Source organism: Enhydra lutris, unplaced genomic scaffold, assembly GCF_002288905.1.
Source record: "Enhydra lutris kenyoni isolate GAN:26980312 unplaced genomic scaffold, ASM228890v2 scaffoldscaffold4, whole genome shotgun sequence".
Taxonomy (NCBI): domain Eukaryota; kingdom Metazoa; phylum Chordata; class Mammalia; order Carnivora; family Mustelidae; genus Enhydra; species Enhydra lutris.
In genome coordinates, this window is record NW_019154088.1 from 11,492,299 (window position 1) to 11,517,494 (window position 25,196).

At 38.1% G+C, this 25,196-nt stretch overlaps 1 protein-coding gene across 1 annotated transcript in view; it reads right to left on the bottom strand.

Annotated features, from left to right (window-relative positions):
* LOC111140331 (tau tubulin kinase 2) overlaps nucleotides 1-25,196 on the bottom strand; it is a 161,157-nt gene that overhangs the window by 23,630 nt on the left and 112,331 nt on the right. The window contains exons 7-11 of the mRNA XM_022492616.1: nucleotides 23,416-23,481; nucleotides 19,021-19,113; nucleotides 18,277-18,402; nucleotides 9,186-9,343; nucleotides 1,151-1,367 (exon numbers count right to left, since the gene is read on the bottom strand). Of these exons, the coding sequence (XP_022348324.1) occupies nucleotides 1,151-1,367; nucleotides 9,186-9,343; nucleotides 18,277-18,402; nucleotides 19,021-19,113; nucleotides 23,416-23,481 (660 nt within the window). The remainder of the gene's footprint in view (nucleotides 1-1,150; nucleotides 1,368-9,185; nucleotides 9,344-18,276; nucleotides 18,403-19,020; nucleotides 19,114-23,415; nucleotides 23,482-25,196) is intronic.

Genomic DNA, 25,196 nt, shown 5'->3' on the forward strand with positions numbered 1-25,196 from the left:
GTATGTGCCCCTCTGAATCACTATTGTTTGTATCCATGCAACTGCTGGGCAGTTCTATTTTAAACTTTTTGAGTTAAACTGTTTTCCTGAGTGACTGCACCAGCTTGCATTCCCACCAGCAGTGCAGGAGGGTTCCAAAGAGGGCTTTTTCAGTAGCCAGACCACAGAGCAGCATGTCATATCTATGCTGAGAATGATTTTACAAAGTGACTTCCATGACTGAATGTATATGCTGTTAATTTTTTTAATTATTAAGTTTAACAATATAGTATGTAACTTGTCTGAAGACAGACTAAGCCCCTCAGAATTGATCATGGAAAATTCTTTCCAAGATACATCTCACAAAGCACAACTAGCCAACTTTCTATCAACGATGTTAACAGGTATGAGCCCAAAGTCTCATTTTACACCTATAAATTTAACTTCCATCCCAACTAAATCTTTATAAAATCATAAGCAGCACCAAAAGCTAATTGGTTCATAATTCACTGCCCCTCCATTCCCATTTAGCCTCATCTTATCTTCTATGAAAATGGAAATGACAAGGACAGTAAGATCAAAAAGAAATTTGAGTACTAAAGAGTACTGCAAGAGTACTAAAAATTAACCATTTAATTCAGAAATCTGTATCTCTCCCCATACTTAAATATTGGTACTGTTTAGAATCCTAAGGAAGAAAAAATCATGTCAATTATTCAATATCCACTTTATCAGCTTCTGATTAGTTTGGTGCTTTCCATTTCTAGCCCTTATTTCCCCACCTCCACTTAAGACAATTTTCACAACAGGTACTCCTAGCTCCACAGGTCCACACTAAAGAAGGGGCCAAGAGTCTTGTCACATTATTTAGAAAGACTATTAACTTCTGACCTACAGATGTCTCTTCTTTCAGTCTCAGTGTGATTTTTTTTTAAATGCCTTCATCTTTTCCACCAAATACAAGATGAAAATTAATGTTTAGTGTCTGTATCTCACTGTTATGGGCAAAATTAGCCAAGATGTTGTAAATACAAATACATAAATCACTAGTAATACAATTTTCTATCTATTTCTCATCCAAAATTAAGAATCATGATACTTTGTTACAGCAACAGAAGGAAAATATTAAGCACTTAGGAAAGAAACCCCGTCCTATGCAAGAAATACGCACCTTACAAATCCCAAGCTTTATCTTGTTCCTGTTGGCATCCATCTCTTCCCAGACATCCTTCTCCTGGGGACGTGGGTGTCCCAAAGATCCCGGCAATTTATCTGGTGACACACCAACAGGGATGCCATTCTCCCCATCACTAAGCTGTTCATCTGGAAACACCTCATCTGTATTTTCCCGAAGCAAGTCTCCTGGGATGGGAGTGGCATTGGCAATTCTAAAAATGTGGGGTGAAAGAAAGGTAAAACTTTAAAATACCAGAATCAAAGATTACTATGAGACTATCTTACATTTTGCTTCTGAATTTAAATGATCAAGTTTATACATAATTAGAAGAGTAAGACAAAATAAAAACAAAACCTCAGAAACTTAGGCCATGCCAATTTTACAAAATAAAACTATTTTTTTTGAGGGGCGAGGGGCAGAGGAAGAGGGAGAGAGAGAATCTTTTTTTTCTTTTCCCCAGCGTTAACAGTATTTATTGTTTTTGCACCACACCCAGTGCTCCATGCAATCCGTGCCTGGGAGAGAGAGAATCTTAAGCAGGCTCCACAGCCAGTGTGGAGCCCAACGCAGGTCTTGGTCTCATGACCCTGAGATCATGAACTAAGCTGAAGTCAAGAGTCAGATGCTTAACTGCCAGCCACCCAGGTGCCCCCAAACGTCTATTTTTGATGAGGAAAATTTGCAGGATGATCTAAAAATACAAATTTTAATATAATAACTCACTGATTTAAGAATCACTTTAAAAGTAAGAAATATTTGGTCTAGGGGCAGTGGTTGGCTCAGCAGTTTAAGGCCTCTGCCTTCAGCTCAGGTCATGATCTCAGAGTCCTGGGATCGGGCACCCCATCAGGCTCTCTGCTCAGCAGGGAGCCTGCTTCCCTTCCTCTCTCTCTGCCTGCCTCTCTGTCTACTTGTGATCTCTGTCAAATAAATAAATAAAATATTTAAAAATAAATAAATAAAAAAATTTAAAAAAAGAAATATTTGGTCTATTTTCTAATAAGTCTTGTGTCAATTTTAATAATTTCTACTCTTTACCCATTTTTTGCTGAGAGTAACAAAAACTATAAACAGAAAAATGTCAAGTGTCATTATGACATAAGCGGGTATGAGATCAGTTATATATTTTTAATAGTGTAAAATGTACATTTGCTTCTTCATTTACAGACTTTTTACAAGTATCTACTCTATGCAAGGCTCTAGGGACATAAAGAGGAGAAAGGAAATTCTTGCCCTCTGGGTGAACTAGAAATACTGTAATTATACAGAACAATTATACAGAACTGCATGAACTGACCAGCAGCAAAATAAAAAAATATTAATTGACATTTGTCAATATATTTCTTTCAAAGTAATTTCGTGTCCTATTTATATGACTGGTTGTCTCTCCCTCAGAGTTCTGGCTTGTGAGGAGTTTTTTCCAGTTCTGTTATTACTTTTTAAGTGATCAGGTCCCTGTCAGCTTGCATGTTCTGCAACTCTACTTTGTACACTAGTTTGTTTTGCTTTTCAATATTGCTGACTGAACACAATATTTACCACACAGTGAAATCTTTTCTAAGTGATCTGGAATGTCTAAAAGTAGAGAAGAACCAGTTTTCAGTAGACTATACTGACACACACAATTCTTCTGAGTGGGAAAATAGGCATCTTCTCAGTCTACACCTGGCCCACGTGTCATCCATATGTCATGTTGTGAGAACAAAGATCAGTCATTCTTCAGGGACTTGTCCTGCCTGAGCTGATGACCTTCGTTACCATCTCTCCCTATTGGGTCAACAGTAGACGATGAATCTCATCTCGGTATGTTGTAGGTATAATTTAGAAAAGCACTGGTAAGGGGGCACCTGGGTGGCTCAGTGGGTTAAAGCCTCTGTCTTCCGCCCCGGTCATGATCCCAGTGTCCTGGGATCCAGCCCTGCATCGGGCTCTCTGCTCAGCGGGGAGCCTGCTTCCTCCTCTCTCTCTGCCTGCCTCTCTGCCTGCTTGTGATCTCTGTCTGTCAAATAAATAAATAAAATCTTAAAAAAAAGAAAAGAAAAGCACTGATAAGAGCTCCCAGGGAAAAAACCTTACAGCCCTGTAAAACAGTTCTTGTAGTTCTGAAACTGGGAACACACTGAAAAGGGAATTCGAAAAAAAAGAAAAAAAAAAAGGAAAAAAGAAAAGAAAAGGTAGTTTGGCCTAAAATAGTTCCTATGAAAGGGTTTATTCTAAAAGTAACCGAAGTTCAAAGATAAATAAAGTTCATGAAGTTCATAAATAATACTCTCACATATACTTTTGCACTCACTCGACTCCTGAATGTAGGATAATTTTTCTGGGAAGGAATTTCTTTCTTTCCATAGCTCAAACTCCAGATTTGGATCAGAGTTACAGGAGAAGGGAGATAACAGTAATTATGTAAGGAGTAAAAATGGGCAAATAAATGCAGAGAGGAACCTGAGTCATGTGGAAGAGAGCCCGTGTGGGGAAGTGGTGAGAGCCAGTAAGGAGCTCCAAAGATTTTTCAGATAGAAGTTCAATATCCTTTACTGATTGACGCATACAAAGGACACCAACATAGATGTGCTACATGGTAATCCATATGTTTATTGAAAGAATTCCCTTTGTTCATGAGGAAAGGGAGTGACAAAAGAATCAATATCTGAATTCAGTAAGTTCAGTCTACCAGCCCCACATTTTTTCCCATTTTCATCAGTATTCTTCCAAATCCTTTTTTCCCTATGCCTAAGCTACTATTCTGCTTCTTTCCAACTACCCCAGTTCCTTGGCATCTCCTTCTCCTCTCCTGAGGAAACAAAGCACACCTTGACCTATCAACTGCTTCTATTTTTACTCTATCCTGGTTTCCCTCTTCTCTCTGATACTAAACACTTCAAGGGGCTCCCACAGCTTCCCTACATGGGCTCTCTTCCACATGACTCAGGTTCCTCTCTGCATTTATTTGCCCACTTTTACTTCTTACATAATTACTATTTTCTTCCTTCTCCTATAACTCTGATCCAAATCTGGAGTTTGAGATATGGAAAGAAATTCCTTCCTAGAAAAATTATATTACATTTAGGAGTCGAATGAGTGCATATGTATACATGAGAGTATTATTAACACATGGTTTGTGTTGGGTGGTTGCAGGTAAGGTATAAATTACAGAAGCAGATTAAGGAAGAAAAGTAAGGACATGTATAGAAAAATCAGAGAGACATCAAGAAAAGCAGAAAGAATGGACATCCTTTTCACACTCTCTTCCCCACCATCTAAGGCAAGGCTCGCCAACTAGGGCTATGGGCCACATCTGACCTGCTCACCTATTCTTGTCAATCAAGTGGTATGGCAAGAGTCCTGCTCCTTCATTTACACGCTGTCTGTGGCTGCCTTAGCACTAGAAAGGCAGTGGTAGTGAGGACAGAGACAGCACAGCCCACAGATATTTAGGTCTGCTATAGAATCAGTATTTTAATTCAGAGGTCAGCAAATTCATCCACTTCTTAAATGCTAGGCCTGTAGGCCTTATACTTTTCAGGTAGATTCACAGGCAGACTCTAAAACTTGTGGGCAAAATTACGATGAAAAACAAGTTTATTCGAATTGTCTCAAAGTATCTTCCCACAAAATACTTCTTACAAAGTAAAGATAGTAACTTCACAGTGGAGAAACCTAGCTAATATCACCCTAGCCCGATTAACAACATTAATACGATCAGTAATAGGACAAACTGACATTATGTAGCTCCTTATTTAATACCAAGAATTTCCCTCTTTAGTATATGTGCTGCCGAAGCGAGCACAAGAATTTCCCTCTTTAAATGTTTAGCTTTAAATGTTTAAAAAAAAAAAAAAAAGAGTACTTTGATAGGTTTCTAAGTTTCCAGAAGGATGGGCTTTTGACATTTTTGTTCTTGTTGGAAAGTTCTAGTTCTACTGTAGTGTGATCAGATAGTATAATACTTGTGCTTTATGGGTCTACTTATATGCTTTCCTGATGACCTAATAACTGATCAATTTTTATTAATGTTCCAGAGGCAATTTTTATTAATGTTCCAGAAGGCACAAGCTCTATTATCAGGGTGCAGAGTTAAAGATCTATCTTATTGATCCTATTCTTTGTTTATTTCTTATTCTTTGTTCACTTGATCTGTCTTGTACTGAGTTACATAGGATTTCCAATTACTCGTGTGTTTCTAGCTATGCCTCCCTGGATCCTCTGTAGTTTTTGCTTCCTAAAGGTGACTGATGGGATTCTCAGTACTAAATATTAACAAACACCGTATTAAAGGGGCACCTGGGTGGCTTAGTCAGTTAAGCGTCTGCCTTCCAGGGTCCTGGGATCAAGTCCCACATTGGGCTCCCTGCTCAGCAGGAAGCCTGCTTCTCCCTCTCCCACTCCCCCTGCTTGTGTTCCCTCTCTTACTGTGTCTCTGTCAAATAAATAAATAAAAATCTTTTTTAAAAAAATGCTCTTAGTCCCACTTTCTTATTTCACCTTGCCACTGAGTTTCTCAGGTTTCAATGGTATTGTCCTTCAGGGACTCGAACAAGTGCTATCCCTTGTCTGCATTCCATTTGCACTACTTTCTCTCTAGTCCTTTTAAATGATTTTTTTGGGGGGGGGGGAGAAGGGTTAGAAGGTGAGAGAGAATCTTTTTTTTTTTTTAAGGTTTTATTTGTTTGAGAGAGAGAGAGATCACAAGCAGGCAGAGAGGCAGACAGAGAGAGAGGGGAAAGCAGGCTCCCCGCTGAGCAGAGAGCCCTATGCAGGGCTCAATCCCAGGACCCTGAGATCATGACCTGAGCTGAAGGCAGAGGCTTAACCCTCTGAGCCACCCAGGTGCCCTGGTGAGAGAGAATCTTAAGCAGACTCCACACTAAGTGTGGAGGTGGACACAGGGCTCGATCTCACCACCCAGAGATCATGACCTGAGTTGAAATCAAGAGTTAGACACTTAAAGGACTGGGCCACCCAGGCACCCCTTTAGTCCTTTTACATGATTTATTTTCATTCTCTTAGGGCTTTTTTCCCCTTCTGCCTTTATTCAATGCCCTTTATTAAATTTTCATTTGCGTCTATTCTCCTTTGTGCAACTTTATAATTTTTTCACTTCTAAGACATCTTTTTCTTCCATTTGTTTCCCGACCTCAATCAACTCTCATTTGTTCCTCTCTCTTCTCCTTTTCTGTTTTCTCCCAGCCCCCTCTACCTTGTGGTCTATTTCTGTTCTTAGTTTTTAACTTTCTGATTCAAGGTAGTTGTCCTTATCTTTGAATGCACGAGTATATTTGCTTCCATTTGGGGTTTTATTTTATAGTTTTCTTCTTCTTCATGGCTACTTCTCTGAGGGGAAATTTCCTTAGCATGAATTAGATTTTCTCTTCTGATTTTTTTCAGTAACATTGTATGGATCTTTAAAATCTTTCACTTCAAATCTGTTCATTTTTGTGGTATTAGAGTATTTCATGAGATTCGTAGTTTAATTAGTGCCCTCTTCTGTCAATGTGGCAAAGTCCAAACAATTTAGGGCATTTTTATTTGTTTTTATGGTCAGAGAGACACAGTATCCTCTGACTTCATAGTTCTCCCTTTGTAGGCTGTTAAATTTTACTTCCCCTTTGCCCTTCTGTGATTATTGATGTACTGCCTTCAACTTGAAATTCATCTTTTTTGCCAGTTCTATGAAAGTAGATCTGAGCTCTTTAGCTATTTTCCTTTGCCAGCTAGCCCTGGAGCTCTGTCCGTAGAGGGCACTGGAGAGACACTGCAGAAGGAGAGTGCTCTGCTGTGGGTTCCAGTGTGCCGCTTGGCAAGTCTCTCCAGTGTGTGTGGCTCTCCCTGGCACAAGGATCCTGCCACATCCCAGCATCTTCAGCACCTGTCTCTTGCAGCACAAAGACCGCAGCAACCAACAGCTTCCCTGAGCAATTCCCAATATCTAGAAGAAAGTAAATAGCTTTCTCTGCCACCCCAGAGAATAGATTTGCATTAAGTTCCAGAGGGCAGATTTTCAGCAAATTCTACCAGGCATCAGAGTGACTTCCCTGCCATCCAGTAAGCAACGGACATATGCTCTCCGACAAGGTCAGGACTCAGCCCTGGTGCTGGTGGGGCTCAGTCTTGGGATGCTGAATCTCAGCCCCTGGAGTAGGAGCTTTACTTGGTATTTGCTATTCCTGTATTCTCTACTTCCTACTAGTCTATCCCACATTACTCCAGTTCTGTATTATAGCTACTAATTCCTTGTATCATCTTCCCCTGTTCAAATTACTATGCAGTTTCTCTCTCCTGATTGGATCCAAAACATAAATGTTTTTTCCTTCACTGTTCAACTGATAAAAGGCATTTTCTCCTTTCTTTTTTGTCTTTTTTCTTCTTTCTTTCTTCCATAAGCTGTATGTTTTGAATCATGCCTATTTATACCTCTCTGTCTACCTGAACACTTTCTAGTAATTACATTTGTAGGACGGGATTAGTTTTTCTGGTGTTGGCTTAAAATCAACCTTAAGTCCTATTTCAAATTCTCTTCCTCTGCATGGTTTTTATTGATCTGCCTTTATAAAGCCTTGGGGCAGAATTGAGTGAGGCGGGAGCGCGAAAGAGTTGGTGGTTTTGGTTTCTCTTTTTACTTATTTTGGAGTTTAGGCTAGGTATCCTTTATCTTCAAATTATGGTGAGGATGTGGTTTTTGCATAGTTTTATTTCTTCTTTCTCATTATTGCTTTATTTTAGGAGGAAACATTGGGAGATGGGAACTTAAACTGTCTTCACTGACTTCAGTTACCCTGAACTCCTTATCATCTGGATTTCTACAAGTTTGAGACTCACCTACTTCTAACAACAATCAAAGGAGAAGGAGAACAAAGGCATGAAAACAAGAATCAAAATTTTAGAAAGGCTCTAGCTCTGTTGCTAGTATTTACTTAGTGTTGATGAGTCACTCAGCTAGTGTTAGGAGTATCTCATGTGTTTGTTTGTTTTTTAAAAGATTTTATTTATTTATTTTAGTGAGTACTTTTAACAAATCTCTGTGATGATTCTAATCTAGCTAGTCAGGGCCCCTCACTTAAGAACTCTTAGACAAGCTAATCAAGGATATCATACCTAGTTAAACAAGTCCATGTAAGCTTTTCTGATTCGATAAGCTCTAGTGATCCCAACTTTCAATATAAAATCAAACAATGGATTAGTGATAAACTTCCCCAATTATAAGATGATTTTTCTCTATTTACTTTTTTTCTTTGTTACCAACATTTTAAAGCAACCAGAGCAGGTAAAAACAGATGGGGAGGGTGGAGAACGACACCCCCCAATTTATTTAATAACAAACAAAAGCAACTGTATTTAATGCATGAAGAGAAGAAAACAAACAAACACAAGATGATGGAAATACACCATAATCTGTTCCTAATATACTTTGCAAACTAAATCACTTTCATAGAGGAACAAGCTTACATTTTTTGTTCATATTAAACTTAAACACAGTACAGTTAGGTGCAATTGTGGCTCATTCTTTCCAGGTCCCATATATTCTTTAGAAGTAAATGCAAACTGGGGTGCCTGGGTAGCTCAGTTGGTTAAGCACCTGACTCTTAATTTTCAGCTCAGGTCATGATCTCAGGGTCATGGGATAGAGCCCTGCTATTGGCTCAGTGGGCAGTCCACTTGGGATTCTGTCTATCTGTCTACCCCTCCCCTGGCTCGTTCTCTCTCTCAAGTAAATAAATAAATCTTAAAAAAAAAAAAAAAGAAGTAAATGCAAACAATTCCTTCTCATTTTGAAAAGCCACTGTAAATCTGACATCAAGAAATCATACAAGCTTGAAGCTCCCATTTCAAAGTATGATCTATAAATACTTTCTAAGAAAAATAAATGTGAACAAAGACATATATAAAAGCAATGTTAATGCAAGGAAATTCATAGGCTCTCTCCTCTGTCTCAGCATTTTGTCATCTGAAGGGTCTGGAGGAGATAACAGACATCTCTACGAACACAGTGCACCTAAGAAAGCCACTGCTAAATAATCTGCATGGGACATACCCGATGGCCGCGGGGGTCAGGCGGGTGTGCAGCTGAGGGGTGGTAGAAGTAGTGGTGGTGGTCAGGGAACCATCTGTTCCAGTCTTCTCCCAGTCAAAAGGATCACTCTCAATTACTCCAAAGGTCTTGATGCTGTTGTCAAACACGGATGTCAGAAGCTAGACCATAAAGAAAAAAACTAGAGTAAGGTAACAATAAGCATTGTCATTTTATTCTTTAAGAGAAAGCTGCTATGTTCACAAATTAGTTTTGTAGTGGGATTAAAAAAAAAAAACCCAGATGGTACAAATAGGGGAATTTGAAAAAGGACTATATGTAGATGATGATATTGAATTAATACTGATTTTTCTCAGCTGAGGTACTGGTTTATAGTTATATAGGAGAATATCTCTGTTTTTATAAGATATATAATGAAGCATCTTATCTAAAACCTACTTTCAGATGGTGTGGCAAAAGGAAGTTTGTGTTGTATGTGAAAGATATTTATTCAGTTTTAACCATTTAATCTTTTTTTTTTTTGTCAAAAAGGAGTTATTTTTATATGGTTCAGCTTAAATAAGTGAGCAATGTTAACAGCTGTTATATCTAGATTAAGGGGTCTATAGAAGTTCATTGGGCTTTCTTACAGTTCTGAGGGGATTGAAAAATTCTTCAGCTGTATGTGGTATGGGTGTATGTACATATCATCACAAAGAACTCTGCCATTTATTTGGCTTATATTAAATATTTCATTTTTTTGTCTTTTTTTAAAAGATTTTTTTAAAGTAATCTCTCCACCTAACATGGGGCTTGAACTCACAACCCCAAGATCAAGAGTTGCATGCTCTAAGACTGAGCCAGCCAGGTGCCCCTCATTTTCTTGCCTTCAAATTCCAAAACTCGTATTGCATGGAACACTGGGTGTTACACACAAACAATGAATCAAGGAACACTATTATCAAAAACTAATGATGTACCGTATGGTGACTAACATAACATAATAAAAAAATAAAATTAATTTCAAACTCTGATGTGATGTAGATAATGATCTCACAAAAACTGCCCTTTACTGTTTCTGATTTTTAATTTTATGATTATAGCTTCATTCTCTCCTCATCATTTCTCTTACCCTGTTAGCATCCAAGAATAAATAATAATTTAGATTTCTGTCCTGAGCCATTGGGTAATAAATGGTGGTGTCACTTACTGAAAAGGAAAGCAGAGAGTTTGAGGACTAGGACACTGAGAGTTTTAGGGAGTTTAGGGAGGAAAAGGGTATACTACAAACTCAAGAGTCATCAGCATATAGATATGAATAGGTATTATTTAAAGCAATAGGACCGGATATCACCTAAGGAGAGTAGGTAGCAAAGAGGTCCAAGGGCAAAGGCTAAGGCACTCCAACATTTAGTTAGAAAGAAGACTCACTAAAGCAAAGCAAGGAGAAGTGGCTAGTGAGACAGAAAAACCAAGTGTGTGCAGTTTTAGAGGCTTACTGAAGAGAACATCTGAACAAGATGGCCAAATGCTATCAATTATAAATTGTAAAAGTTATTTCTGATTATTTAATTGGTTTCTCTCTTTTACCCAGACTGGAAGCTCCTAGAGGCTAGCACTCGTCTGATCTTGTTCATCATAATATCTAACACAGCAGCTTATATATGAATGCAGTGTTGTGATTTATAAGAAATAAGTTTGGTCAACTGCATAATCAAAATATATTTTTTATATATATTTGGTATTTGTCCACAGTTGCTGGGTAACAGGTCCCCAAACGCTTAAAATTTCCTGAGAGAAAAGAACAATAGGAGTACCTTTTGTTATAATATTTGATCTGTAGTCCCAAGTTCCTGAAACCATGTCAGAGCCATAAAGGTAAAATGACTCTCTTTTTATTCGTAACAAGCCCCTTTCCACCACCACTGAGTTTTTGTTAATGAGGTGACTTTTGGAAAGCACCTATGGATAGGGGCTGGTCACGAAAGGAACCAACCCTGTGACTAGAGAGTTGGAACTTTCCTATCCTATGGCCTCCAGTAAAGAGGAGAGGGGCTAGAAGATGAATCAATCACCAATGGTGAATGATTTAATCAATTGTGCCTACATAAAGAAGCCGCCACAAAAACCCAAAAGGATGGGGTTTGGAGAGCTCCTGGTTGATACACATAATGGAGGCGCTGAGAGTGATGCCCTCGGAGAGGGCTTGGAGGCTCCACACCCTTTCCTCATACCTTGCCCTATGCGTCTTCTCCATCTGGCTGTTTTGAAATTATACCCTTTGTAATGAATCAGTAATCTGGTGAGAAAACTGGTTTCCCAAGTCCTGTGAGCCCTTCTAGGAAATTAATCAAACCCAAGGAAGATGTTGTAGGAACCTCTGAATTACAGTCATAGGTCAGTCAGAAGTACAGGTGACAACCAGGACTTGGGATTGACATCTGAAGTGGAGGGTGGTCTTCTGGGATTGAGTCCTTAACCTGTGGAATTTGATGCCATCTATCTCTGGGGGGATAGTGTCAAAAGTGAGTTGAATTGCAGGAGACCCAGCTGGTGCCCAGAGAATTGCCTGGTGATGATGGCAGGGAACCTATGTAAGAATTATGAGTGCAGAACCTTTAGTGACTCTAAAAACATTTTGAGAACAAACACATGCGAGAATATCTATTGCAAGATTCCCAAAAGGAAAAAAAAAAAAATAAATGGAGAAAAGGAAACTAAAAAGATCAAAGGAACTGGAAAAGGCATGGTTACAAAACCTGGGAATTTTTGTTTTGGTCATATTTTTGTTGACTTAAGTTACCTATGTTATAGCATAGATTTCCCCAAATTGTCAAAGTTAGAGGGCTACAGAAAACACACAAGAAAGGAGGATGGATTAAGACCCAGCATATGGGAACAGAAGTCGCAGATCTTGAAGTCCTCTCTCCTGACTCGGGAAATGGAGGTTCTTGCAGAGCGGGCTGCATGCCTCCTGAAAGAGGGAGTCCCTACCCAGGAGGCAGCGCCTGCCTTGCTGTGTGAGCACTTAGACGGCTGCCACTAAGCGCACTGCCCAGACTGGGCTGCCAAGGGAATGATCCTAAGCAGTTTGTATGCCAGATGTCCTTTTACTATGAATTATTTTCTTACATTTACCATAGTATTAGCGTATGTCTTAGAAATTGTAGCATATGCCGCTGGGCCTCAGATAAAAAAAAGTTTGTTACTAAGATGGTGATAAAAGAGACCAGCAGCAGAAGGCAGAAGGATGGGAAGCACAGAACAAAAGAAACAGAGAGACCCTCCCTGGTCCTCTAATTTATGGGAGGTTCCCCCTTGTTTCTAGCTCAAACTGATTGTTTTGTTTCCCTAACAGCCCAGCTATGCCTTCTGAGAAATGTAACTCCAATGTCATCAGAGTCAGGGGAATCCTAAAACAGCTAAGTCCCCTGAAGCAAGAGACAAGCCTGCTGCATTTTGATGTAACCTCTGTTTAGACAGTCCCATTCCTAAATCTAGAAAGAGATTAACAGGAATAATAAGAAGCTTGGTCAGCTGTGGATTTCCTCTCTATTGTATCCTCTGATTTCAGCAGTGTTGTGGCACATTGTATGAACTGCCTGCTCGACACATTTTAGTTTCAGGCTCCCACCATTGTGGATATTTATGGGTTTTATTAGTCTTCTCAACTTGCTAAACAATGCTTAACATAACTGGGACACTCTAATAAAGATACTTTTATGTTCTTATGTCAGGATCACATGATTCTACTAATTGCTGACAAAGATTTCAAATAATTCTTCATATAACTTTTTAGTTCTTTCCCTGCAGTTTTATGAACCAGTCATGTTAGTATTTATTTCACAGTGGCTGCTGTATTTGTGGCCACCTCTCCAAAGAAGGCAAGATGGTGAAAAACGACCAGAGCTTCGGCTTTTTTGAATGAGCCAGAAATTGGGTTCAGGCACCACTTCCAGCAGCACGAGTTTTCCCAGGCAACGGGTCTAAACTAAATCTCCATAAAACGGGAATAATAACACTACCCCGGTACTACTGTGACACTGCTGGGTGTCCTTACTGTGACAATCATGTGCAAACGCACCAAGGGTTCTTCTTTATCCAATCTGATACTATCTTAGTTTCCTATTAACTAGTAACTGTGTCACCTACCAGTGTAGTCTAGGTGTGGAATTCAAGGTTAAGATCTCCCTACACACTCCTCAGAGACATGTTCCTTTCTCAAAACACATTTAAAAGGATTGTTTAAATTATAAGGTGGCCACAACAGAACTGAATGTTTCTAATCACTACCTACATTTCTGAAACTGTTGGTCCAGCATTTTTTTTTACTTTTAATCTAAAATAAAAATTCACAGAAAATTACAAAAATAGTACAGAGAAATCCTCTTCACCCGCCGTGCTCCAATAGTAACACCTTAAACAGCTAGACTGCAGTATCAAAACCAGCAAAGTGACACGGGTACAATCCACAGAGCTTATCAAATTTCACCAGTTTTACATGCCCTCATGTGCGTATGTATGTGTTTCCGTGTGCATGTATATAAATCCATAGAATTTTATTGACCTGCGGAGATTCGTGGCCCAGCATCTTTTTTTCTCTTACGGTTGCTATACTGTTTCAGAATCTAATAATAAAAACGTTTTCATAATAAGATCTCTGTTTCAATCTTGGCTATAATTCTGATAGCTTCACCTAGTTTAGTTTAACAGATAGAAAACAGTATTTATGCACTGACAAGTTGATTTTTCTTAGATTTCCTTAGTAGGAGACTGTTAGGCAAACTAGGATTCAGTTCAATTTTCCTGACATTTGTTGAAAATTTAGGTGCCAGGCACAGTGCAAGGACAGTGTGGGATAAAAAAAAAGAAGACATGGTTGTACTTCCAGGACTTAAAAGCCAGCTGGGAAGACACCCTTGTATATAAATACGAAGTACTGATAAACTTGGATGTCATTTCCCAAAACACCATAACACTTTCCAAAAGCAAGTGTCACCCATTATTCTAATTGAGACATGAATAAAAGATTCCTGGTAAAGAGCAAAACAGCTCCTCTCTCTACATCTGCTGTCAGAGCAAGCAATAGCAGGCTACTGGATGAGGTATTAGCCATGTGCAACTTATTTTTTTTTAAGGTTATATTTATTTATTTGACAGAGAGAGAGAGAGAGAGAGCACAAGCATGGGGAGCAGCAGGCAGAGGGAGAAGCAAACTCCCCGCTGAGCAAGGAACCCAATGCAGGACTTGATCCCAGGACCCTAGGAGCATAACCTGAGCCAAAGGCAGACGCTTAACTGACTCAGTCACCCAGGCACCCCTCACAATAGTCTTCTTTAGATTATAGACAGAATTAAGTGGTGAATGTGATAAAAAAATTTTTATTTGCTCAACTCTTATACTCCTGTGCAAACTCGATCAATAAAAAAATTTTTGCACCTAAGGTGGGAAAGTTGGAACATTTTCCAGCTCTTCCTGAATCTAGTATTATAGCTTTAATTTCATTATTTTAAGCAATATGAGCTCTGTGCATTTCAGAAATACCTATGAAATGTAAATATAAGAACACGCTCCAAAACACCTTGTATTTTCTCCATTTGTAAGAGTCTCTAGTTATTAACACAAATTGCCACATAGGAAAGAAGGTGATAGGCTCACCCACTTAAGGTCTCTAAGGACCAAAGACTATATGCTGTCTCTCTGCTTTATATCCTGTTTATATTTATACAAAAGCTGCCATTTCACACAGAAATAGTTAATATATATGAATATGTTCACTGTGCTTTGCTGGTCTTCTGACTGGGCAAACTGACAATGTTGTAGAATGTAAAAACTTTCTTTAACAGTAAAGTCTATGTGTTGTACTTTGCGGGTAAAAATGATAAACTAATACATCATTTTTACAGGCACAGCTCAGAGATACTACAGGCTGGGTTCCAGACCACCACAATAAGGCAAATATTGCAATAAAGTGAGTCAAATGACTTTTTTGGTGTCCCAGTACATATAAAAGTTATGTTTACACTATACTGAACAATAGTATTAAGTGTACAATAGTTTTATGTTGTACACTAAGAAAACAATATACATGCCTTAATTGAAAATACTTTATTGCTAAAAGATCCTAACCATCACCTCAGCTTTCATTAATTAAGTGTAATCTTTTTGCTGCTAGAGGGTCTTGCCTTAATGCTGATGGCTGCGGACTACCCAGGGTGGTTGCTGATAAACACAGGGGGTGGCTGTGGCAATTTCTTAAAATAAGGCAATAATGACTCTGCCACACTGATTGACTATTCCTTTCACAAGTGATTTCTCTGTTCCACGTGACGCTGTTTGACAGCATTTTACCTACAGAACTTCTTTCAAAACTGGAGTCAACCCTCTCAAACTCTGTCACAGCTTTCTCAGCTAAGTTTATGGAATAGTCTAAGTCATTTGTAGTCATTTCAATAATCTTCAGAGCATCTTCACCAGGAGTGGATTCCATCTCAAGAAGCTATTTTTTCTGCTCAGCCACAGAAGCAACTGGTCATCCATTACAGTTTTATCATGAGCTGGCGGCAACTCAGTCATATCTTCAGGCTCCACTTCCTATTCTAGTTCTCCTGCTATTCCCACCACATCTTCAGTTAGTTCCTCCACTGAAGTCTTAAAGCCCTCAAAGTCATCCAAGAGGTTGAGAAGTTCTTCCAGACTCCTCTGTTAGTGATAATATTTTGACTTCTTCCCAAGAATCACTAATGTTCTTAATGACATCTAGAATGGTAAATCCTTTCCAGAAAGTTTTCAATTTAGTTTGCCCAGAGCTATCAGAGGAATCACTGTCTACAGCACCAACTGCCTTATAAAATGTATTTCTTAAACAGTGAGACTTGAAAGCTGAAATGACATCTTGACCCATGGCTGCAGAATGGAAGCAGTGGTGAGCAGGCATGAAAACAACATTAATCTCATCGTACATCTCCAACAGAGCTCTTGGGTGACCAGGTGCATGGTCAGTGTGCACTCATCTTTTGAAAGGAATCTTTTTTTTCTGAGCAGTAGGTCCTAACAATGGGCTTAAAATAAACCATGTTGTAAACAGATGTGCTGTCATCTGGGTATTGTTGTCCCATTTAGAGAGCACAGACAGAGTAGATTTAGCATAATTTGTAAGGGCCCTAAGATTTTCAGAGTGGTAAATGATCACTGGTTTCAGCTTCAAGTCACCGGCCATAGTAACTTCTAACCAGAGAGTCAATCTGTCCCTTGAAGCTTTGAAGCCAGGCACTGACTTCTCCTATCTAGCTAGGAAAATCCTAGATGGCTCTTCTTCCAATAGAAGGCTGTTTTGTCTACACTGAAAATCCGTTGTTTAGTGTAGTAGCCACCTTCAGAAGCTAGATCTTCTGAATAACTTGCTGCCTCACCTTGTACTTTTATGTTACAATGAAGGCTTCTTTCCTTAAACTTCATGAACCAACCTCTGCTAGCTTCAAACTTTTCTTTGGAAACTTCCTAATCTCTCTTAGCCTTCGCAGAATTTAAGAGTCAGGACCTTGTTCTGGATTAGGCTTTGGCTTCAGGGAATGCTGTGGCTGGTCTGATTTTCTATTAAGACCACTAAAAGGGGCGCCTGGGTGGCTCAGTGGGTTAAGCCTCTGCCTTCGGCTCAGGTCATGATCTCAGGGTCCTTGGATTGAGCCCCGAATCGGGCTCTCTGCTCAGCAGGGAGCCTGCTTCCTCCTCTCTCTCTGCCTGCCTCTCTGCCTACTTGTGATCTCTCTCTGTCAAATAAATAAAATCTTTAAAAAAAAAAAAAGACCACTAAAACTTTCTCCATATCAGCAACAAGGCTGTTTTGCTTTCTAATCACTCATATGTTCACTAGAGTAGCATTTCTAATTTCCTTCAAGAACTTACCGTTTGCATTCACAACTTGACTAACTATTTGGCACAAGAGGCCTAGCTATCAGCCTATCTTGGTTTTGGCATGCCTTCCTCACAAGTTTAATCATTTCTAGAAAGGTTTTGATTTAATGTGATAGACATGAAACTCTTATTTTCACTTGAACACTTAGAGGTCACTGTAGGATTATTAACTGACCTAATTTCAAGATTATTGTGTTTCAAGGGATAAGGAGGCTGACGGAGAGGGAGAGACAGGAAATGGCTGGTCAGTGGAGCAGTGAGAATGCACACAACATTTATAGATTAAGTTTTCCATTACATGGGTAGGGTTCATGGCACCCCAAGACAATTATAGTAGTAAACATCAAAGATCACTGATTAGAGATCACTTTACAAATGTAACAATAACAAAAAAGTTTGAAATATTTCAAAAACTATCAAAATGTGACACAGAAACATGAAATAAGTAAATGCTGTTGGAAAAAATGGTGCTGATGGACTCGCCCAATGCAAGGTTGCCACAATTTGTAAAAAACACAACATGTGCAAAGTGCAATGAAATGATGTATGCCTGTTTTAACCTATGTGTGGCTTCATTTACGTCTTCAGAGGTAGTAATTATTTTGCATTAAGCTCCAACTCCTCCCTGAAAGCAACAGAATCTTCTGAAATATATAGTTGGTTGGGGTTAAGGGTGCAATTTGTGGTAAACCTACTCAAGGCCTTATGAATGGACACCCTAAGGAAATGATTCACTGACCACAGATAAAATGGAGCCAATAATCTTCACTGACTTTGTTCCATAGCATATTAACATATGATATTACAGCCCTTAAGCCCTTGACAGATACATTACCCAGCTGGATATTTTCTTCTGATCAACAAATTAGCTACCGGATTTACATAATTTGGACCATCAGCAGTTTTATACACCAAATGAATCACAGCAGGAACAGTAACATCTGTTCAATAATAAACAAACCTAAAACTCTAATGAAGTATGCCCACCCAAAATGGAGGAAACACACAGACACACACACACACACACACACACACACACACACACACACATTGTCCTCATCAGTCAATTTTACCACATTTCTCAGGATGTATTAAAATATCATTCTAGGGACCTTCCATACTCATGTACAATATAAAATAAGTGAAGATAAAGACTAAATGAGAGAAGAATTAACCCACAGAACTCAAAAAGATGATTACCTGGTAGTCTGGTTTTGTAAAATAATCCAAAGAGGAGATGTGATCCAAAAAGATGCTGAATTCTGGAGGGAGATGTTTCAACATAAGCCTGTGGTCATACCTCTCCTTAATAGAACCTACTTGCTCCTGGGAAGTAAAGAGAAGAGGAACCAAAGTCAATTTCTCTTGGCAGCTACACATTAACAGCCTCTCAGTAACAGTCTCAAGGGTATGTACTAGGGAATGAGATAGTGAGTAATTAAGTATAAAGCAAGATCTGAGCTCCGACTAATAGCTTAATGTACACTGCTTTATGGGGGGAGGGAGGACTGTAATGAATAACCAAAAGGGTAACACAAGAGTTCTGCATCAGTGAATGGACAGTCTGCCAAATAAAGAGTTGATCTTCAATCTAGTCTATTTTTTTTAATCAACACATGTTTACAGTTTCCAATTAAACAAAATAATGTAACAATTAAAATTTAAAAGCTTACATGACTTATAAAAAGAAAAGAGGAGAACTAGGGAAAAGAAAAGCTCTGAGGGAAAGCTAGAAATCAGATCAGAAGCAATGATTTAACAGATCCTTAAATGAGTATTCTTCATGTACGTAGAAAAAAATCATAACATTAATTAGATCTTTAATATCAGCTTAATTTTAGTTCTTTTATGTAAGTATATTCTCATCCATTATGTCTACCCGGGAGAAAATTTTATTCCTTCCCTTACCAAAACTGTTATTTCCACTTCCATTTCCAAAATTACCTTGTCCTTTATTTTTCTCCAAGGCAGCTGACCAACCACAAACTCCACCAACATGTAGAATAAGGACCAAAGGTCATCATGTCTTCCCATTTCCTTCATAAGCCAAAGAGAATTCAGTCACATTATGTAACTACTCCTTTTGAGTATATTACATTGTCTAAGGACTAACCACTGTGTTTCGTCTTATTAGGCTTAAAAATTGTAATGTATTTCGCATAAAATCTTCTGGTAAATATATCTACATAGCTATATAACAATCTATAACAATGTACATATCAGAATAGATATAATAAAATACTTTTTGCTACAAAGAACAACCCAAAACCCAGAAATGCTGGAAATATAATTAACAGCTCTTTAATTAATAAATGAGTTCATTAAGAAGGGAAAGTGGTTGCCAAGAGCTGAGGGAAAGGGGAAGGGTGAATTAGCATTTAACAGGTATGGAGTTTCACTGCTGCAAAATGAAAAAAGTTCCAGGGGCGCTTGGGTGGCTCAGTGGGTTAAAGCCTCTGCCTTCGGCTCAGGTCATGATCCCAGGGTCCTGGGATCGAGCCCCACATTGGGCTCTCCGCTCAGTGGAAGCCTGCTTCTCTTCCTCTCTCTCTCTCTGCCTTCCCCTCTGCCTACTTGTGATCTCTGGCTGTCAAATAAATAAATAAAATCGTTTTAAAAAAATGAAAAAAGTTCTAGAACCCTGTTGCACACTAATATGAATATACTTAACACTGCTGAACTGTGAGCTTAAAAATGGTTAATGTGGATGGCAGCTACACTGGTGAGCAAAGCATAATATACAGAGTTGTTGTATCACTGTGTTGTACACCCAAAACTATTGTTACACTGTGTGTCAACTATACTAAAAGAAAGAAAGAATGAATGAATGAATATGGCTAACATGGTAAATTTAATGTGATAATGTTTTTTATCACAATAATAAATAAAGAAAGCAAATTCTAGGAGCCAAAATTAAAGAGAAAGCTGGAAACAAGAGAAGCAAGCTGATGCGGAAGCTTTGGTTTTAGGGGCCTCTGTTACAGGTTTTGTCAACCAGGGTTTTAACAGTGAGGAAAGGGAAAGGTGTGAAAGCACTGAGCCTACACAAGACAGGAGTTGTAACTGAGACACCTTCTCTTAGGCCCTCACCAAACACCTTGGACCCTCTCAGGGCTATCTCTACTACAATATCTGGTATATACATTATACTACAGTAATTGTTTTTTCAGTAAAATTTAACCACTATCAAAAGGATAAAGTAAGCGATTAAAAACATTGCCCCCCCAAAAAAACATTGCCCTGAAAATTTGTGGTGACAGACCTGCCCCTCACTCAGATTTGGGATTTAAATTTATACCACTTGTGTGGTTTGGGAAACAAAATCTAGAAATTTTTTTCTGGGTGAACATGTCCTGTAGTAATGACAAATGCAAATGAAAATCCTCTCAAGATAAAAGTAACTTTATTTATTTTTTTTAAGATTTTATTTATTTATTTGACAGAGAGATCACAAGTAGGCAGAGAGGCAGGCAGAGAGAGGAGGAAGCAGGCTCCCTGCTGAGCAGAGAGCCCGATGCGGGGCTCGATCCCAGGACTCTGAGATCATGACCTGAGCCAAAGGCAGCGGCTTAACCCACTGAGCCACCCAGGCGCCCCTAAAAGCACCTTTAAATTCAGGCCTCAGAGAAGTCCTTATAGACAAAGACCCACCAAATATAAGCTGCTTATTCAGAAGTATAAAATACATTAAGAAGCAAGCTATCATAAGCTAATGGCAAGAGAAATTATAGAGTAGAATTAGATATCCAAGAATTCCAGATATGGAATTATAGGATAAAGAATACAAAATTAAAATGTTTAAAATGCTTAAGCAACAGGCACCTAGGTGGCTCAGTCACTAAGCATCTGCCTTTGGCTCAAGTCATGATCTCAGGGTCCTGGGATCGAGCCCCACATCAGGCTACTTGCTCTGTGGGGAGCCTGCTTCTCCCTCTCCCACACCCCCTGCTTGTGTTCTCTCTCTCGTTGTGTCTCTCTGTGTCAAATAAATAAAGTCTTTTAAAAAAATGCTTAAGCAAAAAATTGAATCAAACTCATAAGATAGGAACCATATCCTATCTAAAAAAAATAAAAAGACCAGTTTGATTTCAAAAAGAACCAAAAAGAACATCTAGAAATTAAAAATTCAATGGCTAGGTTAGAAAGCTGGTCAAAAACAGCAAAAAAAAAAAAAAAAAAAAAAAAAAATTAATGAACAGGAAGACAGATCCGAAGAAATTATCTAGAACACAACACAGAGACACAAGAGAAAATCTGAGAGTGAATTTCAGAGGCATGGAAGACAGAACAAGAAGATCTAACATACATCAATTTGAGATATGAAAAAAGAGGTATTAAAAAGAAAGGGGGGAAAGGCAATATTTAAAGAAGAAATGTCTGAGAATCTTCCAGAATCTATGAAAGATGTGAATGTTCAGATTTAGGATGCACAACAAATCCCAAACTGAATAATTATAAAGAAATCCATGTGTAGGCACATTCTAACTTATCTGTAAAACAGCAAAGACAAAAAGCAGATATCTAAAACGTCAAAGAACAAGGATAAATTAAATGCAAAATAACAATTAAATGAACAAAGATCTTCTGAATAGCAACCACAGAACCAGAAGACAGAATTTCTTCAAATTACTGAGACAAAACAAATATTAATAAAGGACTGAAATGTAGGACAACAATGTAGTGAACAGAGTTCAAGTAGTATGAAAAGTCCTATACTGTCTGGGAATCATTCCTGTTAAAAGTTGAAGATTAAAATATCCAAAAAAAAAAAAATGAAATGGAGTATATTTTTACTTTTTTTAAATTTGTGGAGATTTCTAAAAGTAAAAATATATTATCTTTCTACTAGATATTCTGGAAATGCTTATATAGCTATTATGATCTCTGGAAATGTTTATGCTTATTTCAGAAAAAGTGTCCTATTTCAAACATTCCAATGTGGACCAAAATTTTAAACAGAATTAATTAAAAAGCTTAGTAATTCTAAAGGTTTTTAAGAATATATCTGGAAAATAAGAGTACTTTCTTTTCAAGACAGAATAATTGACTAGATGCCTTATTTTTTTCTAAGTTTATTTATTTTTCGGTAATCTCTACACCCAACATGGGGCCCAAACTCACAACCCTGAGATCAAGTCACATGCTCTTCTGACTAAACCAGCCAGGCACGTACCCTAACTGGATGCCACAAATTAATACAACACTGAATCAAACCAAATGAGCTGAAATGCTTGACAGAGTGCTACATTATTCACTGATAAAAATACTTTTCCTATTTTCAATTTATAATCATATTATTAGAAACAAAATTAACCGGAGCATAACAGTGTACTCTTCCTACTATAGTTAGCATTAGTCAAATTTTCATTAAATTTCATTATTTTGGCTTCACAGAACAAGAGTAAGGTAAGATGAAGAAAAGATTTCTCTTTATTTTATGAGGGAACGACATGTTAAACTTCTCACCTCCAACCAGGGAAGTTCAAGGATTAAGAATCCACAAAATAGGGGCGCCTGGGTGGCTCAGTGGGTTAAGCCTCTGCCTTCGGCTCAGGTCATGATCCCAGGGTCCTGGGATCGAGCCCCGCATCGGGCTCTCTGCTCAGCAGGAAGCCTGCTTCCCCTCCTCTCTCTCTCTCTGCCTGCCTCTCTGCCTACTTGTGATCTCTCTTTCTGTCGAATAAATAAATAAAATATTAAAAAAAAAAAGAATCCACAAAATACCCAACTTTCCTACTCATAATTAAGGTTCAGAATGGGGGAAAAAAAAAATCAGAGAAGAACAAAAGGAGCAAAGTAAAAAAAAAAAAAAAAAAAGAAAGAGAGAAAGAGAGACTTTAAAAAGTTTACCCAAGAGGTATCATTTCCCAGAAAATTTGAAAGTAGTTTGTACTTGAGATCTTCATGAAAAGAAAAGGTTTAATGGAGAGGGGATACCACAGATTAGATGCATACTACAGATAAAATGATGACCCCTATATTTCAAGGTATTGTAAGTATGATATTCCCTAATAACTTCTTAAGATTAGAATGCAGGTGTTTTACTTCTTCAAAATTCTGTATCAGATTTGTTAATACTTATACCTAATTAAGGACACAAGGTTCCCTACACACACATACACACACTCTTAGCTATTATCTTCTCTGGCAAATACACTTTATTTTTTATGTAGCTGTACACATCTATCATCTACTATACATACTACGGTACATTGGTATTACTAACACCTTACTCTCTGCTCCCAAGCACCTTCCATACTTGTGTATCTAATGTAAAAAAGTCAATCTCATTCAAGTAATCAGCATGCTTATATAGATATGACTAGTTCAGATACCTACCCTGTTTCGATGAGCGTTGATTGATGCATAACGAACTGTCCCTCGAAAGCCTGCCACAGTTCGAGGCTACAACACCACCAAGAAAAGAGTGATAAAATGAGCTCCAAATAGCAAAAGACTCAGCACACCCAAACCCATTAAGTAGAAGGGAGAAACATGCATTACTGTCACAATAAAATACTACTTAAATTTCTAATTTTTTTATTGCAAAATTACAGAAAATTAGAGAGTATCTCTAAATCATGTTAAAAAACTACTAGCATTTTAATTATCAGGGAGTCCCATTTTTTTGTACCTGCATTTTAAAGTAAAGCAGCATTTATGACAAATTCTGTACATTAGAAAACACTAAATACTTTCATATATCCAGAATCATGCCAAGCATTGTAGTACATACACTAATATTCAGGCTCTGGTTACATTTAAGCACAGTAAGACCATAAGGAGTCTGCAAGTAAAGATGTCAACCTATGTCTTGGCTATTTCACTCAAACTCGACTTGAAGACAATGGCAACTTATATCCCTCCCTATACGTGCAATTCATATATTCATAAATCAAGTTACTGGGTAACTATTACATGCTAGGTACTAAAATAATCCAAACATGAATAATACATGATCCCAGTTCTTGGAGAGCTCAACTTAGAATAAAGTCCAAACTTTTCTTATTTGGCCTACAAGAGTTCCATGATTTGGCACTGGCCTCATTCCCAAACAGATTTACTTACAGTTTCTCCTACAACCAACTGTGTACCTAGCTTATTCTGCTATTCTCTCCAGTGAAAAGCCGACACTTTACCTTCAATGGCTAACTCTTCTACCCAACACCAAGTCCTCTGCTCAAATGTCCCCTCCTCAGAGAAGTACTCCTTAATCGACCTAATCTAAAATACTACCCACCCCCTTCAATGCCACTCCATTCTTTTTTACTCTGCTTTATTTTTTTCCTCATAATATCTTTCCTTACCTAAAATTAATTTTATTTAGACTTTTACTTATTTGTTCACTGCCTATTTTATTTCATTGAAATATAGACTCTGTGATGGCACGGTCTTGGTTTGCTCATTTCACAGACACAGAAACAGGCTCTGAGAAGTAACTAAATTTATCTGAACACACAGAATCAGTAGGTGATAAAACAAGCATCAACCAAGGTCTTCTGACTTAAAATCATACACTGTTTCCACTCTACTGCTTCACAAGGATCAAGTCAGTATCCCAAAGACTCAATATGAAAACTTGACAAACCTGAAAATGACCACAGCCAATAAATAACTTCCATTAGTAGAGGTTTTTCCCCCAGTAACCGTTAATTATCTTCAATTAAGACGTGTTACTGTTATAATCAGAAAAAGAGTATAATAAATGTTCTTTTAAAAATCTTTAGCTACCAGAATCATTCTGGTCATATGCTGTAAGATAGACATTCTATGTGTTTTTCCTTTGATCATTTTTGTAACATATGTGTTATCTTTTCAAATTAGTTTTCCATTTATTTATTGTTTCATGAAATTCTGTCTTCTCTTTTTAAAAATTTTCATTCCATTTCATTTTTAAATAAGCTCCACGCCCAGTATGGGGCTTGAACCCACGACCCCAAGATCAAGAGTCACATACTCTACTGACTGAGCCAACCAAGTGCCCTTCTCTTTCCATTTTAATTACTCCTTTTTGTTTTTGTCTTAAGATTTAACAATTTTAAAAATATTCTTGGGGCACCTGGGTGGCTCAGAGGTTAAGCCTCTGCCTTCAGTTCAGGTCATGATCCCAGGATCCTGGG